This window comes from Triticum dicoccoides, chromosome 3A (assembly GCF_002162155.2).
Source record: "Triticum dicoccoides isolate Atlit2015 ecotype Zavitan chromosome 3A, WEW_v2.0, whole genome shotgun sequence".
Classification (NCBI taxonomy): Eukaryota; Viridiplantae; Streptophyta; class Magnoliopsida; order Poales; family Poaceae; genus Triticum; species Triticum dicoccoides.
This window is the reverse complement of record NC_041384.1, coordinates 55,435,971-55,454,861: the sequence shown is the minus strand read 5'-3', so window position 1 is coordinate 55,454,861 and position 18,891 is coordinate 55,435,971. Positions and strand designations below refer to the sequence as shown.

Sequence of the window (18,891 nt, the reverse complement as noted above, 5' to 3'; positions counted from 1 at the left end):
TGCCATTGCCATCCTCCTGCTGGAGCTCCCAGAACAACAGCATGCGGCCGACCTCTTCCTCCGTCCTCTGCAAGCGACCCGCCAACCCAGGCAACCCTGCTTGGACCTCCTTCCAGTTGCCGCCACCACCGCCTCCCTACACGGATGACATGACCCTAGTGTGCAGACCACAGTGCAAGCTCCAGACGGATGACCTGCTTGGCCTTGTTCGGTCATTTTCTGGCCACTTCGGAGCCTTCCACTGCCGAAGCGGAGTACCGTGCCATGGCACACTACTAGATAGATTGTATGGCTCCGTTGGTGACTTTCTGATCGCGGGTTTCATTTGAAAAACCCCAACGCCATTCATCTTGCGTCAAATCCGGTCTTTCATGCAAGAGTTTCATTTTTGGCCGCTACTACGTTCGTCGAAAACTTCTTGATGAGCTCAGGCAGATTGCCGCACAAGGCACAGACCACCCTATTCTTGTTGTGCGGCCAATGAGTCGGACAGCTTCAACACCACGTCTGCATCAAGCTTGCACCTTCTTGGGTTAGGTGCCGTCAATGGCGATGGCAGAGGGAAAGGCAATGAGGCACAGTCATACCAGGACTTAGCTGCAGCGGCCAAGGCGAAGGGGTCCATGAGGAAGCAGAGGCCGGAGACAGCCCAGTTTTGGCTGTGAAAGCGCGGGGCTTTGAAAGGCAAAGAGCTGAAGTCGTGCAGCGAACATATTAGTCCATGAAACAGATTTGCCCTTTGGGCCGATGAACATCAGCAGATCAAGGAGACAATAATAAACTCCAGATACAGGAGTATTTCATATATTGCCTATTTTAATTTTCAGAATTGGACAATTGTACTGCCATGGCCGGTTTATGTTACCTCTGGAATAGAGTATGAACTACCTGTAAACAGACATGAACTACATGTAAGCCATTCTGCCCACCTCCAGAGGCAGTCATGAACCAACTCGTAATATCCAACTACTTGTACCAGCACGGGCACAGGGCAAGCAGAATCAATAAAGCATTTCATCATTCAATGAGAATGAAAATCTGGCTGACTTCAGCTTTAAAATTGGTCAGAGGAGATCAAGAGAATGTCAATTCTGTTCAATACAATACTGGGGTGCCAACGCTAAAATATTAAGTACGCCCTCTGTCCCAAAATTCTGTCTTTGATTTGTCTATATACGGATGTATCTAGTCACGTTCGAGTGTTAGATATATGTTCTCATTGAATGAGTTTTCTGCCGCAGCCATGATAAGAAGTTGTCACATGTTCGGCTCTAATGATTGGGTACAATAATCAGCGATTAATGACCAATGCGAGCTAGACATCATGCAAAATGCTCTACGGGAGTTGGGGGGATGTCCTCCATGATCCCTTTACCATCAGCTGCGTCGTAATAAAAGAAATTCTTGATCGGATCGCCCTTACAAGATATTGACTTAATCACCTCCTGTTAGATCCAAAAAACAAGTGCAAAGCTGTCATCATTATGCCACAGAAAATATCCAAATATAAGAAGGCTTGAAATGAAAATAGATTCACACTCCTGCCGTTTTTTTTTTTTGCAGCAAAACATAAATGGAAGGTTTGTCTACCTGTTTCAGCAAACATCACAAGTTCTAATGCATCCTTCTTAGATCAATTACGTTTGTGTGCTTGATTTTTTTCTCTGAACAATTCATGTGGAAAATTTCAAACCACAGCTAGCTTCCACCAAGTGGTTTGTTAATGCAATTTCTAAACTTACCAAGAGCTATCCATAAACCATAGTTTTGAAAACCAAACCAGTGAGTACCTTGATCGGAATTGCCTTACATACGATTTTTTCTCATCCGATTCTGTACGACAAGAGAGAGGCTTGATTCAATCTGATGTGGCCCACAAGCCCAGATTACTTCGGATGAATTTTCATCGTACGTGTAGCACCACTCTACCTTGATTCACTGGTTCAGCGCTTGGAATGCCGGTTCATTCGTTTGATCGCTGGCCTAGCAAGTATAAAATTAGTAGTACTACTGTTCTTTGGTTATGGAGCAAGTAACTTTATTTCTGCATCACAATCACCAAAACAGCACAGCCAAGTTCACTAGGTAGGGGGCGCTAGCTCTGCACTGAAGCATTAGGTCATGAGTTTGAGTACTTGAGCCTGCAACTTTTTTTCTAGCACGAGTGATATGCAGCAGGTTGAACTGCTCTCCGGTGTGCAAACAGGCCTGGTTTGACCATGGTTTTGTTGAAGTGTATATGTGGGTTGCCTAGCCCCTTTCATCGGTTCGGACTTTTGGTTGCGTTGGCTAGTGCATGAAGCTTAACATGGTATCAGGGCCTAAGGTCTTGAGTTCAAGTCCACGTATAGGCCTCATGTAAATTTTAAATTGATTTAGGAAACAAACATATCAAACTATGTAACCAGACAAGTAATCCTTCTTTAATTATATTTTCAGTTTCTTGTTACAGAGATAGATACATTCACAGCGCAAGAACATTTTACAACGAAAAAAGAAGAGCAAAAGAAGTTAATTTGGAATAGAACTCAAATCCTTTCAACTCTCCTAAGAATCTAATCCCCTCTAACCAAATTCACTAGCTTGCTGAAGATAATGGACAAGTCAAATGCCTCTATTGAAACACACACATGACCGCTATTCAACTGAACCCGTAACTGATGCAATTTTTTATTAAACAAACAGTAGCATTATAAAGGCTAAAACAAATCCTACAGCTGGTAAACAGAAAAGCTAGTAACCTTTGCATCCGATCCAACAATCTATGCAGTACTTGTCGCAAAAACATAATTATATATAGACATGGACTCTTTAGGCTTGCACTATGACTATCTCACCCACTATTTGAGGGCTCACAGTCACATGTGGGAAATCACAAGAGAGATGTATTTTATATTATCATATTTCATATTGATACATATTTTGGTTGCCTTCCTTTCCCTGCTAGCACAAGTACAAATGCCCTAGACTGCGAATTAAAACGGAAACAGTCCATATATAAGAATTCAAAGTATCATCTCCGTATGTCGCCTACTTTTTCCTAGTAATAACTTAAATACCATGCGTTGCTTGAGATAACTACATTTTCTATTGAGCTACTATGTTCCGCATTTGAAGAAAAAAAAGACACTGATCTATACCTAAATTATATAGATTACTTTCTTATTTTCCGGCTATCACAAGAATTAAACAATAGAAGAAACAGAAAATAGCGGATGGGAGATTGGACCTACCTGACCAAGAATGCCACCAAGGATTGCACATACAGGAGGATGTTCCTTCTTTCCAGCTGCTAAAAGCCGTTCCAGGAGAGCCGTAGGAATTTGAGACTCACTTAAAGACTGCAGTTTACAGTAACAGGAAAAATATCTGAAGAAACGTGACTCAATTACTCAAAGTACGACAAACAACAAAAGCTGTACCATTCTATCACACATATCCTTCCTCCAAGCCAAAACTGCAGGTAGATCAGAAAGTCCTGTCTCACCAGGATTGCGCCCTTCAGATAATTCATAACTTTCCAAGACTGCAAAACGACATATTTATGCTAGTTACAAAACCAAGACAGCGAAAAATACACAGGTAACAGTCAAGAGGGTTCTGTATGGAAGATCAAGTGAACATACAGACCAGTAATTTTTTTGTTGAAAAATAAATATAGGAGTCCTACAGAAAATCTCAGAAAACTAATTGAATATAAGATGTTATGTTCTCTTTCTGTGAAATATCAGGAGCAAGCTCATTTGCTTTGAGGTACGAAAAAGAAAATAGTTAGTGAAACAACGACTCAATTTGATCTGTTCCACTACTGTACATCACAAATGAATCACATCGATCTTAAATCTTGCAAGGATATGGAACATGCACCCACCCCCTACATCTGATAATGTTTATTTATTCTGAAATTTCAACACCTGAATTTCACGAGTTTTCACCATAATCACATTTTTGCCTGATATTTACCCAGGAAAAAAGAAGGCCAAGAAAGTAAACAAACGCCCATTTTCAGTTGTCACTATTAGACGAGATAAACCTTAGGAACAGTAACTTAAGTTATCATATCATCACCTCTCATGGCGTAGTACAATTTAGTTGTTTTCTTGGGCAGATTCTTCCAGGGCACAGAAATAGCTTCCTGTATAAAAACAAACAAAATGTAAATGCAGCCATTGTACTTCAATTTGCAATACTTGACGCCTGAAGCATGCAGAAGGGTAGTGATACAATTGCAATCATCGGAATTGATTGTTATATTTGGCAATTGAAGCATCCTAAAGGGTTTGGTAACATCTCCTGCAATCAAATCATATACAGGTATTCCAGTAATACTTTATAACTGGACTACATGACAGGAGTAATATAGCATCATGAGTACAATAACAGATTGAACCAGTATTTAAGTGGTGACAGACAAAGAAAAAACAAGATAACATTAGCAATCATGCATAAGTATCAAGAAAGCACAGAGGCAGTGTAAAAAGAATAAAGACCAGACACCAGAGCTACCTCCAAGAAATGTTTTACACAAAAAAGAAAATGCAGGCCTTTCCAAATAAGGGTAGGTGGCATCGTAGAGCCACATCAGAACTAAAGGAAGAAACGAAAGGCAATAAAAGCATTTACTTTCATCTTTTTCCCTGCTGTCACGAAAAATAAAATGTTTATCGTAGGAGGTATCAGCATGTTTTTCATATTATAATATAAACACATAACTTGAATTGCTTCTGTGCATCATGTAATATGTATAAGTTGCAAACAAAATACTCCTGAGAACAGCACATGGCAGCAAAACAAGGATCACCAACTTGAGGAATACAAAACATGAGCATGCATACTGAAAGAGTTTGTCTCAACGAAGACCAAACTACCAAAAAATCAAATCAAACTTCCATACCTGCAGGCTAGCATATGTCAACTCCTGCTGTTCAGGTTCTCCTCCAGGCTTCTTCTGAAAAAATAAACACAATTTCAGAAATACATTTTAAGAATGAACTGAAGATAGAAAATGTGTTCCACTAGCTAACGACCTAACGTTAATTTGCAAAGCATAAGAAACTGAATCACCATGGTAATTGAACCAGAAGCGGTTTTTATAGAACTGAATCCCTGGTACCAGATTCGATATGTAAACTGTGCCCTGTTTAAGCACCATAAGGTGCCCACTTTTGTTTATCAGCCATTTAAGAATTGGCAGACCAAAATATAGACAGCCAGTGAGATCACCACAGGAATATTGGGTTTTTATATGCTGACAAGTTGAATAGCCCGCCATAATGCGACAATCAATCCAAAATCAAACATGCCAATGCAGAAGGTGCCACCATTATGTATCTTGAAAATAAAGTAGGCATGGCCCAAGATTACTTCGCTGGTAGCCTAGAGTCGAACATCAAAATAATCAGAAAGGCCATTTACTTTTAGTGGAGGGGAGGTAGATGGCAGTCGAACCATCATTGCCAACTCAATTATTTATAGGAGTATAGGAGTAAAGATATAGATATGGAAAAGATAACGAGATATTTATGAATTACAAGAGAAAAGCACAAACAACAAGAAAGCTTTTCAGTCCCAAACAAGTTGGGGTAGGCTAGAGTTGAAACCCATAAGATACCGAAACCAAGTCATGGTTCTGGCACGTGGATAGCTAATTTTCACGCACTCCTGTCCATGGCTAAATCTTTGGTGATATTCGAGTCCTTCAAATCTCTCTTTACAGACTCTTCCAATGTCAAGTTTGGTCTACCCCGACCTCTCTTGACATTATCAACATGCCTTAACCTCCCACTATGCACTCCTTAACGGATGCACTCCATAACGGCCCACTATTCACTGGCCCTTCTGGATGCCCAAACCATCTCAGACGATGTTGGACAAGCTTCTCTTCAAACGGTGCCACCGCAACTCTTATCCCGACCCGATCATTCCATCTCAACATGCGCAGCTCTGCTACACCTAACTGTTGGACATGCCGCCTTTTAGTAGGCCAACATTTAGCGCCATACTCAATGACCCTCTCCCATTGCTTCATTGCATGGCTCATCAGCTTAATTGCATGGTAATTAGTACAACTTTGAACATGCATGCACACAAGCAGGTATATCTTATTAGAGGTGACAACTGAACATAGAACAATCGCAGGCACACTTAGAAGGCATACATGTCCTTCAACTTCTAGTTGTGAAAAACAACGGAAGTAATACAAAGTTAAGTGATGTATCAATAGACTAGATGTCACATGTCCTTGAGTAATACATACCTGAAGATAACTATGGTTCTGCAAATCAACAAATATTTCACCACAAGAATCCTTGCACTCTACAGAGTAAAAGGCAATATGCTTGCTTCTCTTCCGACAGTTGTCATTAAGGAACAACTAAAAACATAACACAGATGCAAAAACAGTGAGGATAAGAAACAGAACACGTGACAAAAGAAACTGAACCTAGTGAAAATATTACTTTAGATAAGGATCTGCACCTTTGTTTTAAGAGATGCACAGCTAACTACAATGATGTCGAACCTGTCAACGAATCCTTCATCAATTAGTGATGGATCACCTGGAGGAAACAACATGATAGTCATAACTTTTCCAATCAATACTGTAAAAAAGAACATCAGATTTTATGGCCACCAAAGAATGGTTGAAAATTTCTCTGACAGAACTAATATTAGTAAAACAGACATAACAACTGCTTGTTCCTATCACAAAATGATCTTTCTTGTAAGAACTTTTTCAACTATAGCAGCATTATCAGTAGACACAATAAACTGAACGCCAATTCAAGAATACAAGACATGATCACTTTGTATAATGTATTTTTCTTAAATTTAATAACCAAACTAATTAAAAAGAAGTGCATCAAACTATACACCACACCTATTGCGACAGCAACTCGGACCATTGGATTGAAATCTTTCAAGGACTCGCAGCAAGCCTCAGCTCGTGAGCTAACACCTTGCATACATACGTCATGAGGAATTAGGAAGTTTGCACTGAGATCATCCTCAGTGACTATGTGATCATCCATCAAGGATAAACTGCCAACTCCTGCTAGAACAATATTCTTGCAGAACTGCGGAGCAGGAGAGAAATCAACTTAGTGTATGTGGGTACTTTCAGTAAATTAACTAAATTGTAAATGACATGAGAAGTTAAATTATTGAAATTCGACTAAAGTTCAGAAGAATTGGGGACCTCTGTTTGAAAAATAAGTGCGCATTGGCAAGATGGAACATGAGATGACAGAGGGCGAAAAGCTAAGTTAAGAATATGCCATCAGAAATGAAAGGAACGATGAGTTCAAATTTAATTCCCTTTATCTAGCAAAGAAAAAGATTAAGCGCTTACAAAGAAAAGTAGCAGTCTAGAACACAGACAGTTTAAAGAAACTAAAAATGGCTGAATTGTAACTTATTCATTTGAGCGATGCAAACACAGAACATTACCGCAAATACTAGTTACAACACCTTGAACCCTAATTTTTCAATGCTATCTTTTCATAAACAATAGGAGACCATCAAAGCTCCTTTTAAAGGCAAATTAACTGCGAAGCATAATAATAGAAGACAATTTTAGTTACCCACCTCAATAGTAGTACCGTTCACGCCGCACACAAGCACATGTGCTTTACTTAGCCTGTTCCAAGCAACACATATATAACAGTCAGTTAAAACAATGAATGCACCCAAACAGTGTTACAGAAGGTAGCAAAAACCAGTAAAAGACAGATGTTATAAATAAACGAAATAGAGCACAGAACATTGGCAGAAAAAAAAAACAAGTTTGAGAGTTTCTACCGAAAGGATAAAACCAGGTCCACATAATCAGGGGAAAGTCCATAGTCGTAGCAGAAGGTTAAGTTTCATATGATCCAAAAAGTTGAATCTTGGTTTGAAAATTCTCATAAGACCAAACGAGGTTTTCCCGACACAAAAACCCAACAGAAGTACAAAAATGATGCGGTAAAAGAAAGAAAGGGGAAAAAATAGCAGGAGCAGAGCTGGGGGTTCTTGGGAGGGGAGGGGCACACCTCTTCTGAGCATCAACGCCCCAGACGCGGATCTGGCGGTCATAGAGCGCTGTCTCCTGTGCCGTCAGCTCCTCCTCCGTGCCGCCGTCTCCTCCCATCGCACGGAACGCCCGGATCCTGAGCCTGAGACGCAAATCCAGTTAGCAGCCAAGGAAGGGAGAAAGACGCAACGGCTTTGGAGTTGTCAGAGAAAATGAGTTTCTTTTCTCTCTTCCCCAGAAGGATATCCTACAGGTTCAAGGACATCCGTCCATCCGTCCTGGATGGAGGGTCAAAATTTCGACTCATGCAATTTAGTAGCCAAACTACTAGCAGAAGATGATCCAAGCCATGCTTTGGTCTGGGACCATCAAATCAAACTAATAGTAGGTTCGTCATCATCATCATCATCATCATCTAAAAAGGGAATCGGGCATATACTTGGACAGTACATAGGAGATTACTGTTTAATTGTTTGGCACGAAGACTTAATTCGTCCACATACCTACGGAAGAAGGATATCAGATAGGTCACATACTTGGAGAGATCCATCATGCAACAACAAGCGAAACGAGAGAGAGAACGGTGCCTCCGGCCTCTATCTATATATGCTGCTCCCGTTGGTGTGAACAAATATGCGTGTGTACCGGTATATCACACCAAGAGACATACTAGCAGCTAGTAATCAAAGTGCGGCCCTTGATGTTCCACTGGGAGATTTGTGAGCAGTTAATTTTGTTGCGAGTGCTCGCGGAAATCAAAAGACAGACGGACATCAGGCTTCTCAGATTTCCCTCTGCACTAAAGCCTAGAGGCGGGCTTGGCAACCCAAGCAGCAGCCGGCATTAGTATTGCAAAAAATGGTAGAACTACTCCCCTCTGCCCTCCGGGAGCAGAGTAGAGGAGGGCCCCTCCCCGTCGGCCCTCTGTAAGCCGGCCGCAGCAGCCATGGCCTGCCTATCTATGCTGGTGACAGGACGCTAGCTAGCGTGCGGGCCGCGGTGCCAGCGCCGGACGGAATCAGGGAGGAGATGCAGAACCGAACCTGTTCGCCGGCTCCGCTGCTTGGCGCTGCCCCGCCTCTTGCCTGCCGCCGGTTCGCCGCCGCGCTAGGCAGGAAGGAGGAGATTGGGGAACCAAACGAGGAGCGAGGTTTGGTCGGGGTACTCCGGGGGGACGGAAAGGAACGAAACGAGTGTGCCTGTGGGCTTTGGGCTCAGTTGTGGCCTTGTGGTCCGCTGAATTAATCAAAGGCCTGTATATATCTGCCATAGAACAGCAAGCATCTTCCTCCTTGAAAGTTGAAACACCCCTCAAAAAAAAATTCTTCCTTCTTCAACTGATTCGGCAGATGAACAGCAGCAGATCAAGGGGGCAAAAGGGAGCTCCAGATACATTTCACGTATTGCTTATTTCAAATTTCAGATTTGGGCGATTTTTTTTTTAGCATCAGTACAGACACAAGCGCTCATATACACGCGCATACACTCACCCCTATGAACGCACGCACGCACACCCTACCCCTATGAGCACCTCCAAGAGACTGAGCCAGCATATCATCTTGAGATTTACAAAGTCACCGTAGGCGCCTCGTCGTCGACGGGAACGTCTCCTCCCACTGAAAGCGCATTGCCGAAAATCCTAAAATAAATCCAAGAATACTGCGAGCACCGGGATTTGAACCCTGGTGGGTTGGGATATCACTGTCCACCTAACCAACTCAACCACAGGTTGATTCACAGATTTTGGCGATTTTAGTGCCATGGCAGATTTATTTAGGTTACTTTTTTCTCAAAATGGCAGTTATCCTGCATTCATTAAGAAGAAAAGAGTTGCTCGGTTAATTAAGAAAAACCGAGCGAAAACCAGATTGCCCAGTTAATTATGGAGAACCGGGCAAAAACCATCACAACCGATGAGCGGCACACATAAGAAACCCCACACACGCCACTCCAAAGAGGGCTTGGCGAGACAGCACGCAGGGGTCATCGTCATCACTCCTTCCCTAGAGGCGTGAAGATGTTGGGTCAACTGACAAACTGCTTTTGCCTGGAAAAAATCATTATGATTATTTTGTCCAGTAATAAACTTGCTGGTAGGGGTGGGCATAAAAACCGACCAACCGAAAACCGAACTGATACCGAAACCGAATAAACCGAATTTTCGGTTTTTTATACTGCCACAATTAAATTCGGTTTTTACGTTTAATAACTGAATTTAAATCGCTCAGTTCGGTATTAAAACGATAATAACTGCATGTGTTTCAGTCTGCTATTGATGACTGCAAACTCAGGGACATGGGGTTTGTAGGAGATCGGTTCACGTGGCAGCGAGGCCGGATTAGAGAGAGACTAGATCGTGGGCTGATAAATGATGCATGGTCGATGCTATATCCACATGCAGTTTTGCAGAACTTGAATTATAACCACTCCGACCATAGACCCTTATGTGTGGATACGGAGTATTATACCCAGATAGGAGACAATGGCGGACACACTAAACGGTTTGAGGCACGTTGGTTAAGAGAACAATCTTTCTCGGATGTGGTACAGGAGGCGTGGGTCTCGGCGGGTGCTGCCCCGGGTTTAACCACCGTCCATGAGAAATTAAACCGCATGCATAATATATTTCATGATTGGGATCAAAGGGTGCTCAAGAAGCCTAAGAAAAGGCTACAGAAGGCACAGAAAGAGCTTGAGCAAATTATGACTGGACCCATCAATGATGAAAGTGAAGAGAAGAGGAAAGAGTTGTCGGAACTGATTGAGTATTTGCTGGAACTTGAGGAAATTTATTATATGCAGCGCTCCCGAGCGGGGTGGCTAAAAGATGGAGACCGTAATACGGGATTTTTCCAAGCCTATGCTTCTGCGAGGAGAAAGAGGAATTTTATTAAAAAACTAAAAGATGGAGATGGTAATGTGATAGAAGGTACGGCTGCTCTTAACCCACATGTACAGAGTTATTTTCATAGCTTATTTACTTCAGAGGTGCAACATGTGGATCCTTCTATTACAAATAAAGTCCAAACTAAGGTGACTGAACAAATGAATGATATGCTTTTGGCCCCCTATACCCACGAGGATGTGCGGAAGGCGGTTTTCAGTATAGGTGATCTTAAAGCACCTGGGCCTGATGGGCTTCATGCCATTTTCTTCAAAAAGTTTTGGCATATTTTGGGTGATGAGATTTCTCAAGAGGTTTTGTTTGCAATAAATTCAAGGCAAATTCCAGCAGAATGGAATGATACGTCCATAGTTCTAATACCCAAAGTGGATTCACCCGAATTAATCACACAGTACAGACCTATCAGTCTTTGTAATGTCTTATATAAGATAATATCAAAGATGCTCGCTGCTAGGTTGAAAGGAATTTTGCCTGATATTATTTCTCCTACTCAGAGTGCTTTTGTTCCTGGACGGTTAATTACTGATAATGTCCTTATTTCCTATGAGTGTATCCATAAAATAAAAAACACAAGAGCAGGGCGAACAGGTCTGTGTGCAGTGAAACTGGACATGCACAAGGCTTATGACCGTGTTGAGTGGATTTTCTTAAGAAGCATGATGGAAAAGCTAGGGTTCCACGCCCTATGGATTGATATGATTATGGCTTGTGTATCCTCTGTTAGATACAAAGTAAGATTTAATTCTCAAGAAACAAATATGTTCACCCCTACTAGGGGGATTCGACAAGGGGATCCCCTCTCCCCATACTTGTTCCTTCTTTGTGCAGAAGGGATGTCTAGTATGTTGCAGTATGAAGAAGAAGTTGGTGGCATGGATGGAATTAGAGTGTGCAAAAATGCACCGTCAGTATCACACATTTTATTTGCTGATGATTCTCTAATTCTCATGAGAGCAGATGTGTTAAATGCAACTTCCTTACAGCAAGTACTGGATACCTATTGTGCAAGTTCAGGACAAATGGTGAGTCTGGCTAAATCAAGTATATTTTTCAGTCCTAATACCAGTGTCGTCTCTAAAGCAGAAATTAGTCAAATTCTTCATATTGATAAAGAAGCATTGTCAGATAAGTATCTTGGGCTTCCAGCTATAGTTGGTGCAGATAAGAGTGATTGTTTCAGACACTTCGTTGATAGAATCAAAACAAGGTTGATAGGATGGATGGAAAAACAACTTTCTATTGGGGGCAAAGAGATTCTCTTAAAGGCTGTAGCGCAGGCTATCCCAGTTTTTGCCATGTCTGTCTTCAGTCTTCCCAAGGGGATTTGTAAAGAAATTACAGACAGTATTGCTCAGTTCTGGTGGGGGGATGATGAGGAGCATAAAAGAATGCATTGGATGTCATGGTGGAAATTGTGCATCCCAAAGAGTGAAGGAGGTATGGGCTTTCGCGACCTATATTCGTTTAATTTAGCTATGTTGGCAAAACAATGTTGGAGACTCATCACTGTCCCAGATTCCTTGGTAGCAAAAGTGTTGAAGGCCAAATATTACCCCAATGGAAGTATACTAAGTGCTACCCCAAAAAATGGGTCATCCTTCACATGGCAAAGTATACTGAAGGGTCTTGATACATTCAAAAGAGGATATATTTGGAGAATTGGTACGGGTGAAGAGGTAAACATTTGGAAGGACCCTTGGATCCCTTCGAGTTCTGACATGAAAGTGATCACACCGAGAGGCCAATCAATTATTACTAAGGTCTGCGAGCTAATTGATCCAGTGACCGGGACATGGGATGATGCGCTTCTAGAAAGCATTTTTTATCCAGTGGACGTGAGAAGGATACTTCAAATCCCTGTTCACTTCCAAGCTTTTGATGATTTTGTAGCATGGCAACCAAACAGAACAGGCATCTTCTTTGTTAAAACAGCCTATCATTTGCAATGGATGCATACTTATAGGTCCCATGCAAATATGATGGAAAGACCAGGTGGATCCACACCTTTGGCAGTATGGAGTAATCTTTGGAAATTATCTGTTCCACGTAAAGTTCAAATTTTCATTTGGAGAGTGTTACGAGGGATCGTCCCGCTAAGAGCCATCCTAACTAATAGGCACGTTGGCTCCAACGGCGCCTGTCCTATCTGCCACCAGGGCGCGAAGGACATCCGACATCTCTTGTTCCAGTGCGTGCATGCGAGGTACCTATGGACCAGACTTGGTATGATGGATCTCATTGACCATTCACTGTTGGTGGATAGATCCGGTTCAGTTATTTTTGAGCATTTACTTTCACTGCCGGAGATCCATTTGCTTATACACCCAAGTATAAATTTTAAAGAAGCTCTTGCAGTGGGAGGCTGGTATCTTTGGTGAGGCAAGTAACACATAATGAACCGGTGCCACCTTCATGGAAATGGTCGATCTCGGTTCTTTCTATAGCAAAAAACTTCCAGACCGCTACAGCAAGATCACATGATATGCCTGAAACAAAATGGTGCAAGCCAGACCCAAGATATACAAAATTAAACGTTGATGCAGCTTTCTTTGCAGATGAAGGAAGTGGTGCGACAGCTGCTGTCCTCAAAGATGATAGGGGTAAGTTTATCGCCGCGCAATGTAAGTTCATTCCAGTTGTAGCTGATGCAATTACCACGGAAGCGACGGCTATGAGAGACGGCTTGGCATTTGCCAACTCTCTTGGTTTCAATCGGATTGAAACGGAATCAGATTCACTTCAAGTAATTAATTTTTGTTCTGGTCATACAAGATGGTGGGATGAAGCTGCAGCACTATTTGCAGAATGTGTGGACATAAGTACTGCAATTGGGGAGGTCTTTTTTAAGCATTGTATTCGTTCATGTAATCAAGCGGCTCATGTGCTAGCTAACTATGGCTTTTATAATAAGTCTACTCTTACTTGGTTGGACGAGCCTCCTGACTTCATTGTCAGCACGCTCGTAGACGATGTAAACGTTTTCATGATTTAATAAAGCTAGCCATGATGGCCTTTCCTTAAAAAAAAACCCGATAATAACTGAACAAAAAACCGAAGTGCAGAGTTCTCTACTTCCTGACTCTGTGTACGAGGCTCCCTCCGTACGCTCCCGTCCCGCGCGTAGCGCCAAAACACTGGCGGCCGCGTGCGCACGTCCAGGCCACAACCACACATCTTACGAAGGCCCATGCATGCTCTTTGTCCCACGTTCTGACTACTACTTCTACTTTTCTTGATCTACTAGGCCCACCACTAAAGCTCTTATATTTCTTTACGGAGGGAGTACTTCTCTTAGACGGGGGAGTGTGCAGCATTTGTTTAGTCCCACATCGTTTGCGAATACTCAACGGGCAAGGCGCTGGGTGATATAAGTCCGTGAGGTGCTTACTACTAAGACTAGAAGCGCTTGCTGCTGCGTAGTATAAGCAGTGTTCGGTAATAAACCGAAAACTGAACCGAAGTCTCGGTTAACCGAAAAACTGGTTTGCAATTTTAGCTTGCTATTTTTGGTTTCTAGTTTCCAAAACCGAATTTAAAAATAAACCGAATGGTACAAACCGAATTTTTGGTTTCTACCGAATGCCCACCCCTACTTGCTGGTATATATTTCCAGAAGATCTTTCAAGTCAAGGAGAAATGTATACCCGCAGTGGCTACACACAAGGAAGATAATACAACGCCATATTTGGTAAAACTGTTTTCATCTATGCTGACAGGTTACAAATGTTGCATCTTTGGTATGGCAAGATGTCCCTCTAAGAAACTTGGACTCACATCAAGAGTGTAACCATACTAAAAGACTAAAAGTACAGTGTGTCAAAGTACATAGTTTCAGATTTAGAGAAGACCTCTCTGATGTCTGTATCAGGGTTCTTGTAATACTGCTACATCAAAAGATCGCAATATCCTGCAGGGAAGCTTCACATTGCCTTGCCCGATTCTTTACTGTCCGCCTTTTCCTTTTTATCGACATAGGGGTACTCGGCAGGCGAACTCCATAGGCCGAACAAGATGAAGAGGTGCGCGAACAACAGAAGTAGTGACGAATAGGCGGTAGAAGGATAAACGTTCCAGCAGAGCTCGACGGCAACAAATAAAATTATCCTGAAATGATGAAGGATATGACATAACAGAGGAAACCAAGGATGAATACTAGAAAACAAAGGAAGCACCTCTGAAGAAACACATAAACTTTAAAAATTGCAAACAAAAGAACTTCTATTAGAATTTACCCTAAACCCATAACTATGAGTAATTTGTTCAAACAGCTACTGCTCATGATTATTATAAAAATTAAGGTGGAAAAAGGATGTAAACATGCTGGTGCCTCACGGAACAGAAGCACTCAACATGCTTGTTCAAGCAGTTACTAAGCGCTGATTTGAGGTGGAAAAACGATTAAGACGAGTGTGTTGCCTTACCTTACTACTGTTGGAAACTTTGTTCTCCACAACAGAAAAGGCAATGAATAGAAGTACCTGCAAACAAAAGAATAAACTTTAGTTCCAGCATCTGTAGGTACCGGGGTACATTTGGGCGGTGGCAGTGGTGGTGGTGATGGGATACTTACCAAGAATAAAACTGGTAATGTAATGAACGGGCACACACAATGCCAATGAAGTTTCCAACAAACATCACAGTCACAATATCTGGATTGAAGTTTATTATCTCATTAGTCTGGTAAAAGAACAGTTCCAAATGCTGTGAATACAAGTAATTCAAGCTTTAGAGTCAACATACGCTCTTTACTGAGAATGGACTGTCTGGGCTTGCACGAAATGAGCTGTCGAATTGATGTAGCATCTCTAAATCTGGAATGCACAAAATGGAACAAACCACCTTCATGCCTGTCAACAAGTGCAAGAAGAGTAAGTATCGGGAAGAACCATAGAGTTTAGAGAACAACTGTGGTGAAACTTTTACATGCATATCTTCACCACAATTCTAGCATGTAACAACTGATTAGACCCAATATAAGTATACTCACTTAAACCACTTGTAGTGTGCAAACACCATAAGAGTAGTGAGGTGAAAAATCAATAACCCAATAGCTAGCTCTTTTGATACAAAATACTTCTCAGGAACAAACTTAAAGTTGACAGACCTGAAAAGCATAAAACAGGTAAGATTGTATCAGTGGCGTGTACGCAATAATAAATATAATAAATCTATGAAGCCACAGCTAGGAATGTGATATACTGGTATAGTTATAGTGCTGCAATGGTTTGAAATTCAAGAAGTATTGCATAAGCACCAGAAATGGATGAAGACACGCCCAAGATTGAAAGCTCTTGAGATGTACTCAACAGGATGCGACAATAAGAATGGGATACCCAACAAAACCTAGAGAAGAGAAATGCAAAGCGTTAGAGACAAAATGAGATACTTCTTATCCACTGGCAATCTAGCCACTTCACAAGCAACATAGAGCATGGTACTACAAAAAGTTCATGGTTTCCTGAGGACATTGTTTTATCAACAATCGCTAGCTTTTCCATGTAGAATCACAATATCTTAAGACAGTCTCATATACTAGAACTGAAATTTGCATTTAGCAGAAAATTATAATAATCAAACTGTTCAAATGAGGGTGAATTTGATCCCTTACGATGCACTACTGGAAGATGTCACTACAACTAAAAATAAAAAACGCAAGACCTAGAAACATTCAGTTTTACCGTACATAGCTTTTGTGAAATATAAACAACTCATGTTGGCATGCTAGAAGGAACTATCAAGCATAGGCGCATAGCACAGCCTAAATGTGGTTAACACATGGTGATCAGAAAACCATTCAAGAACTTGTAACAATGAAACTAAGATGACAAGTATGAATAAAGTAAAGCACGACACACCTGTACTCCTGCAGCTCCCAACAAAGCAAGAAAAACTCCTTTGATACTCATGGCCTTTATCGAGAACTTAGTAAGATAAAAGTTTATAGCATAAGTTGTAAGGAACAGAGGATGGTCATATAACATTATACCTTCAACATTAGTAGAAACAAAGATGGAGCAAAAAGGAGCACGTTCATCTTAACTGAGACAGCTCCACTGCAGCAAAAGTAGTTGCAATAGAAAGTGAGCAAAAGGCGTGTACTAACGGTATGGTATGTTAGTACTCCCTCCGTAAAGAAATATAAGAGCGTTTAGATCACTACTTTAGTGATTTAAACGCTCTTATATTTCTTTACAGAGGGAGTACTTTGTAAGAAACAAGCATGGATGAAATGATAAATCAATGTCATACTCACGCAGTTTGTAATCACCTGAAAATAATTAGGCCGAGGTACCACTTGTGATAGACAATCAAGACCATAGCAGCATGGAGCAACGTCATGGCAACGCAATCGTTGAAAAGACGGAGCACAAAGATGGAGTGAACTCGCTTTGATAAGCAAAGCAAACCTAAAGCCCACCAAGGAAGCTGGTCGTCATGATCAAGAAACAGGGAGGCATCAGAAACAAATCTAGGTAAACAGCTCTGCAGAAGTGCTGCCAATGGAAGCCTGGGCGTACAGATTTGCTACTCCCTCCGATCCATATTAATTGACGCAGCCTCTATACAACATTGTATAGAGGTTGTATAGAGGCTGCGTCAATTAATTCGGATTGGAGGAAGTACAATATTTCTTACTGTTAAAAGAACGCTTAAACGGTTTTGGAGTCCCTTGCAAAATTATAATTGGAGTTATCCCCCATTGAACTAAACAAACTAGTGTTTTAAGTTTGGAATTGTGAAACTGACGCAGAATTAGGTGAAACGCATCATGAATTTCGCACTCATACCACTTCAGTCTTGACGTAGAGCAGCAGAACAAGGCTCATGTTGACAAGGTACAAGACGCCGAACAGAATCTGCAGACACAAACACAAAAGCGCATTGAATCAGCACAGCTACCGGCATGACTGATGCTGGCAAAACAAGCAAAACAAGACGATGCTGGCAAACAAATTTAGCACTGAAAAGGTGACCTGAGCAGGGAACACTTGGCCTGCAGTGAGGAACTTGATGGCGGAGTAGACGTAGAGGAAGCCGGCCGGGTAGACCAGCGGCCCGGTGTCGCCCTCGATCTTGGTGTAGTCCCTCTCCCCCTCCCGAAAAGCGTCCACCTTCCACGCGAAATCAACACTCGGAAGTCAGAACCTCTCTGGTTTAACCCGAATTCGAGATTCTCCGCCCAAAAGAGGATAAAAAAAACGAGCTTGGTGCTCGATTGCAGGTACCTGAGACATGTAGGCGTCCCAGTCGATCTTGGTATCTGCACACGGAAGCAACAACGAGGAGGTGAGCTGCGAGCGGGGGATGGCTGGGAGGGAAATAGGGGGAAGGGGCAGGGCGCGAACAGGGGACGAAGGCGACGATGAGGGCGACGAGCGCGGCGTCGGCGAGCAGCAGGAAGGCGGCGAAGTGGATCGGCCGCCTCCGGTCCGCCGGCGTGCTCGCGGGGCGCTCTTTCACCAGCCGCGCCCGCGCCATGCTGGCCGGCGACGAGGCGACGCGGCCGCAGATCCAGAGGCGGCTGAGACGATTTTGGCCGGCCGGTGAGCAACTCGCCGGTTGGGTTGGTGGAGCTGTTGCGCGTTGTGGGCATTGGGCTTGTACGCTCTTACGGTTACGGGTTACGGTCTGCTCGGCCCATGGAAGGAGGTGGGCTCGAACGACAACCGCCCATGGAACGTTTGGGTTTCAGGCCATTATTCTTCTCTGCGTAAACTGGAACAGGCTCGGCCCAAAACCAGCTTATTTACTTTATTATTTTATTATTCCAAAAAGTTTTTACTTGAAAGATATTTGTACTAAAGTAAGTTATTTAAAATGCACAGAAATTAAAATGTTCATGTATCTCAACAAAAAATGTCCATATGTTTGGGGAAAAATGGTACCCTCGTATTTTGAAAAGTGATCGTGTTTACAGAAGAAATATTCATGTGTTAAGGAAACTCATGTATTTTGAAGAAATGATCACTGACAA

General features: G+C 42.2%; 1 protein-coding gene across 1 annotated transcript; it reads right to left on the bottom strand.

The window, feature by feature from the left end:
- Nucleotides 1-1,001: 1,001 nt before the first annotated feature.
- LOC119271920 (dol-P-Man:Man(5)GlcNAc(2)-PP-Dol alpha-1,3-mannosyltransferase-like) lies at nucleotides 1,002-18,482 on the bottom strand. Its single transcript, XM_037553558.1, has 24 exons — nucleotides 18,263-18,482; nucleotides 18,143-18,177; nucleotides 17,891-18,028; nucleotides 17,705-17,773; nucleotides 17,185-17,342; nucleotides 16,903-16,969; nucleotides 16,772-16,825; nucleotides 16,171-16,259; nucleotides 15,904-16,020; nucleotides 15,657-15,763; nucleotides 15,487-15,565; nucleotides 15,338-15,394; nucleotides 14,841-15,020; nucleotides 9,055-9,264; nucleotides 8,031-8,153; nucleotides 7,585-7,636; nucleotides 6,878-7,073; nucleotides 6,478-6,557; nucleotides 6,257-6,373; nucleotides 4,895-4,948; nucleotides 4,069-4,135; nucleotides 3,423-3,526; nucleotides 3,234-3,341; nucleotides 1,002-1,445 (listed from the first exon to the last, which is right to left on the bottom strand). Exons 1-24 carry the CDS (start codon nucleotides 18,393-18,395, stop codon nucleotides 1,323-1,325), a joined length of 2,517 nt encoding a protein of 838 aa, XP_037409455.1. The 5' UTR covers nucleotides 18,396-18,482; the 3' UTR covers nucleotides 1,002-1,322.
- Between the last annotated feature and the right edge of the window lie 409 nt (nucleotides 18,483-18,891).

What these genes read in the sequence shown, in the direction of transcription:
- LOC119271920 (XM_037553558.1), bottom strand. Translation starts at nt 18,395, where the DNA reads ATGGCGCGGGCGCGGCTGGTGAAAGAGCGCCCCGCGAGCACGCCGGCG. An exon ending in CATCGTCGCCTTCGTCCCCT is followed by an intron (nt 18,178 to 18,262) that starts GTTCGCGCCCTG and finishes TTCCGTGTGCAG; the next exon opens with ATACCAAGATCGACTGGGAC. An exon ending in ATTGTACTACGCCATGAGAG is followed by an intron (nt 3,527 to 4,068) that starts GTGATGATATGA and finishes GTCGTTTTGCAG; the next exon opens with TCTTGGAAAGTTATGAATTA.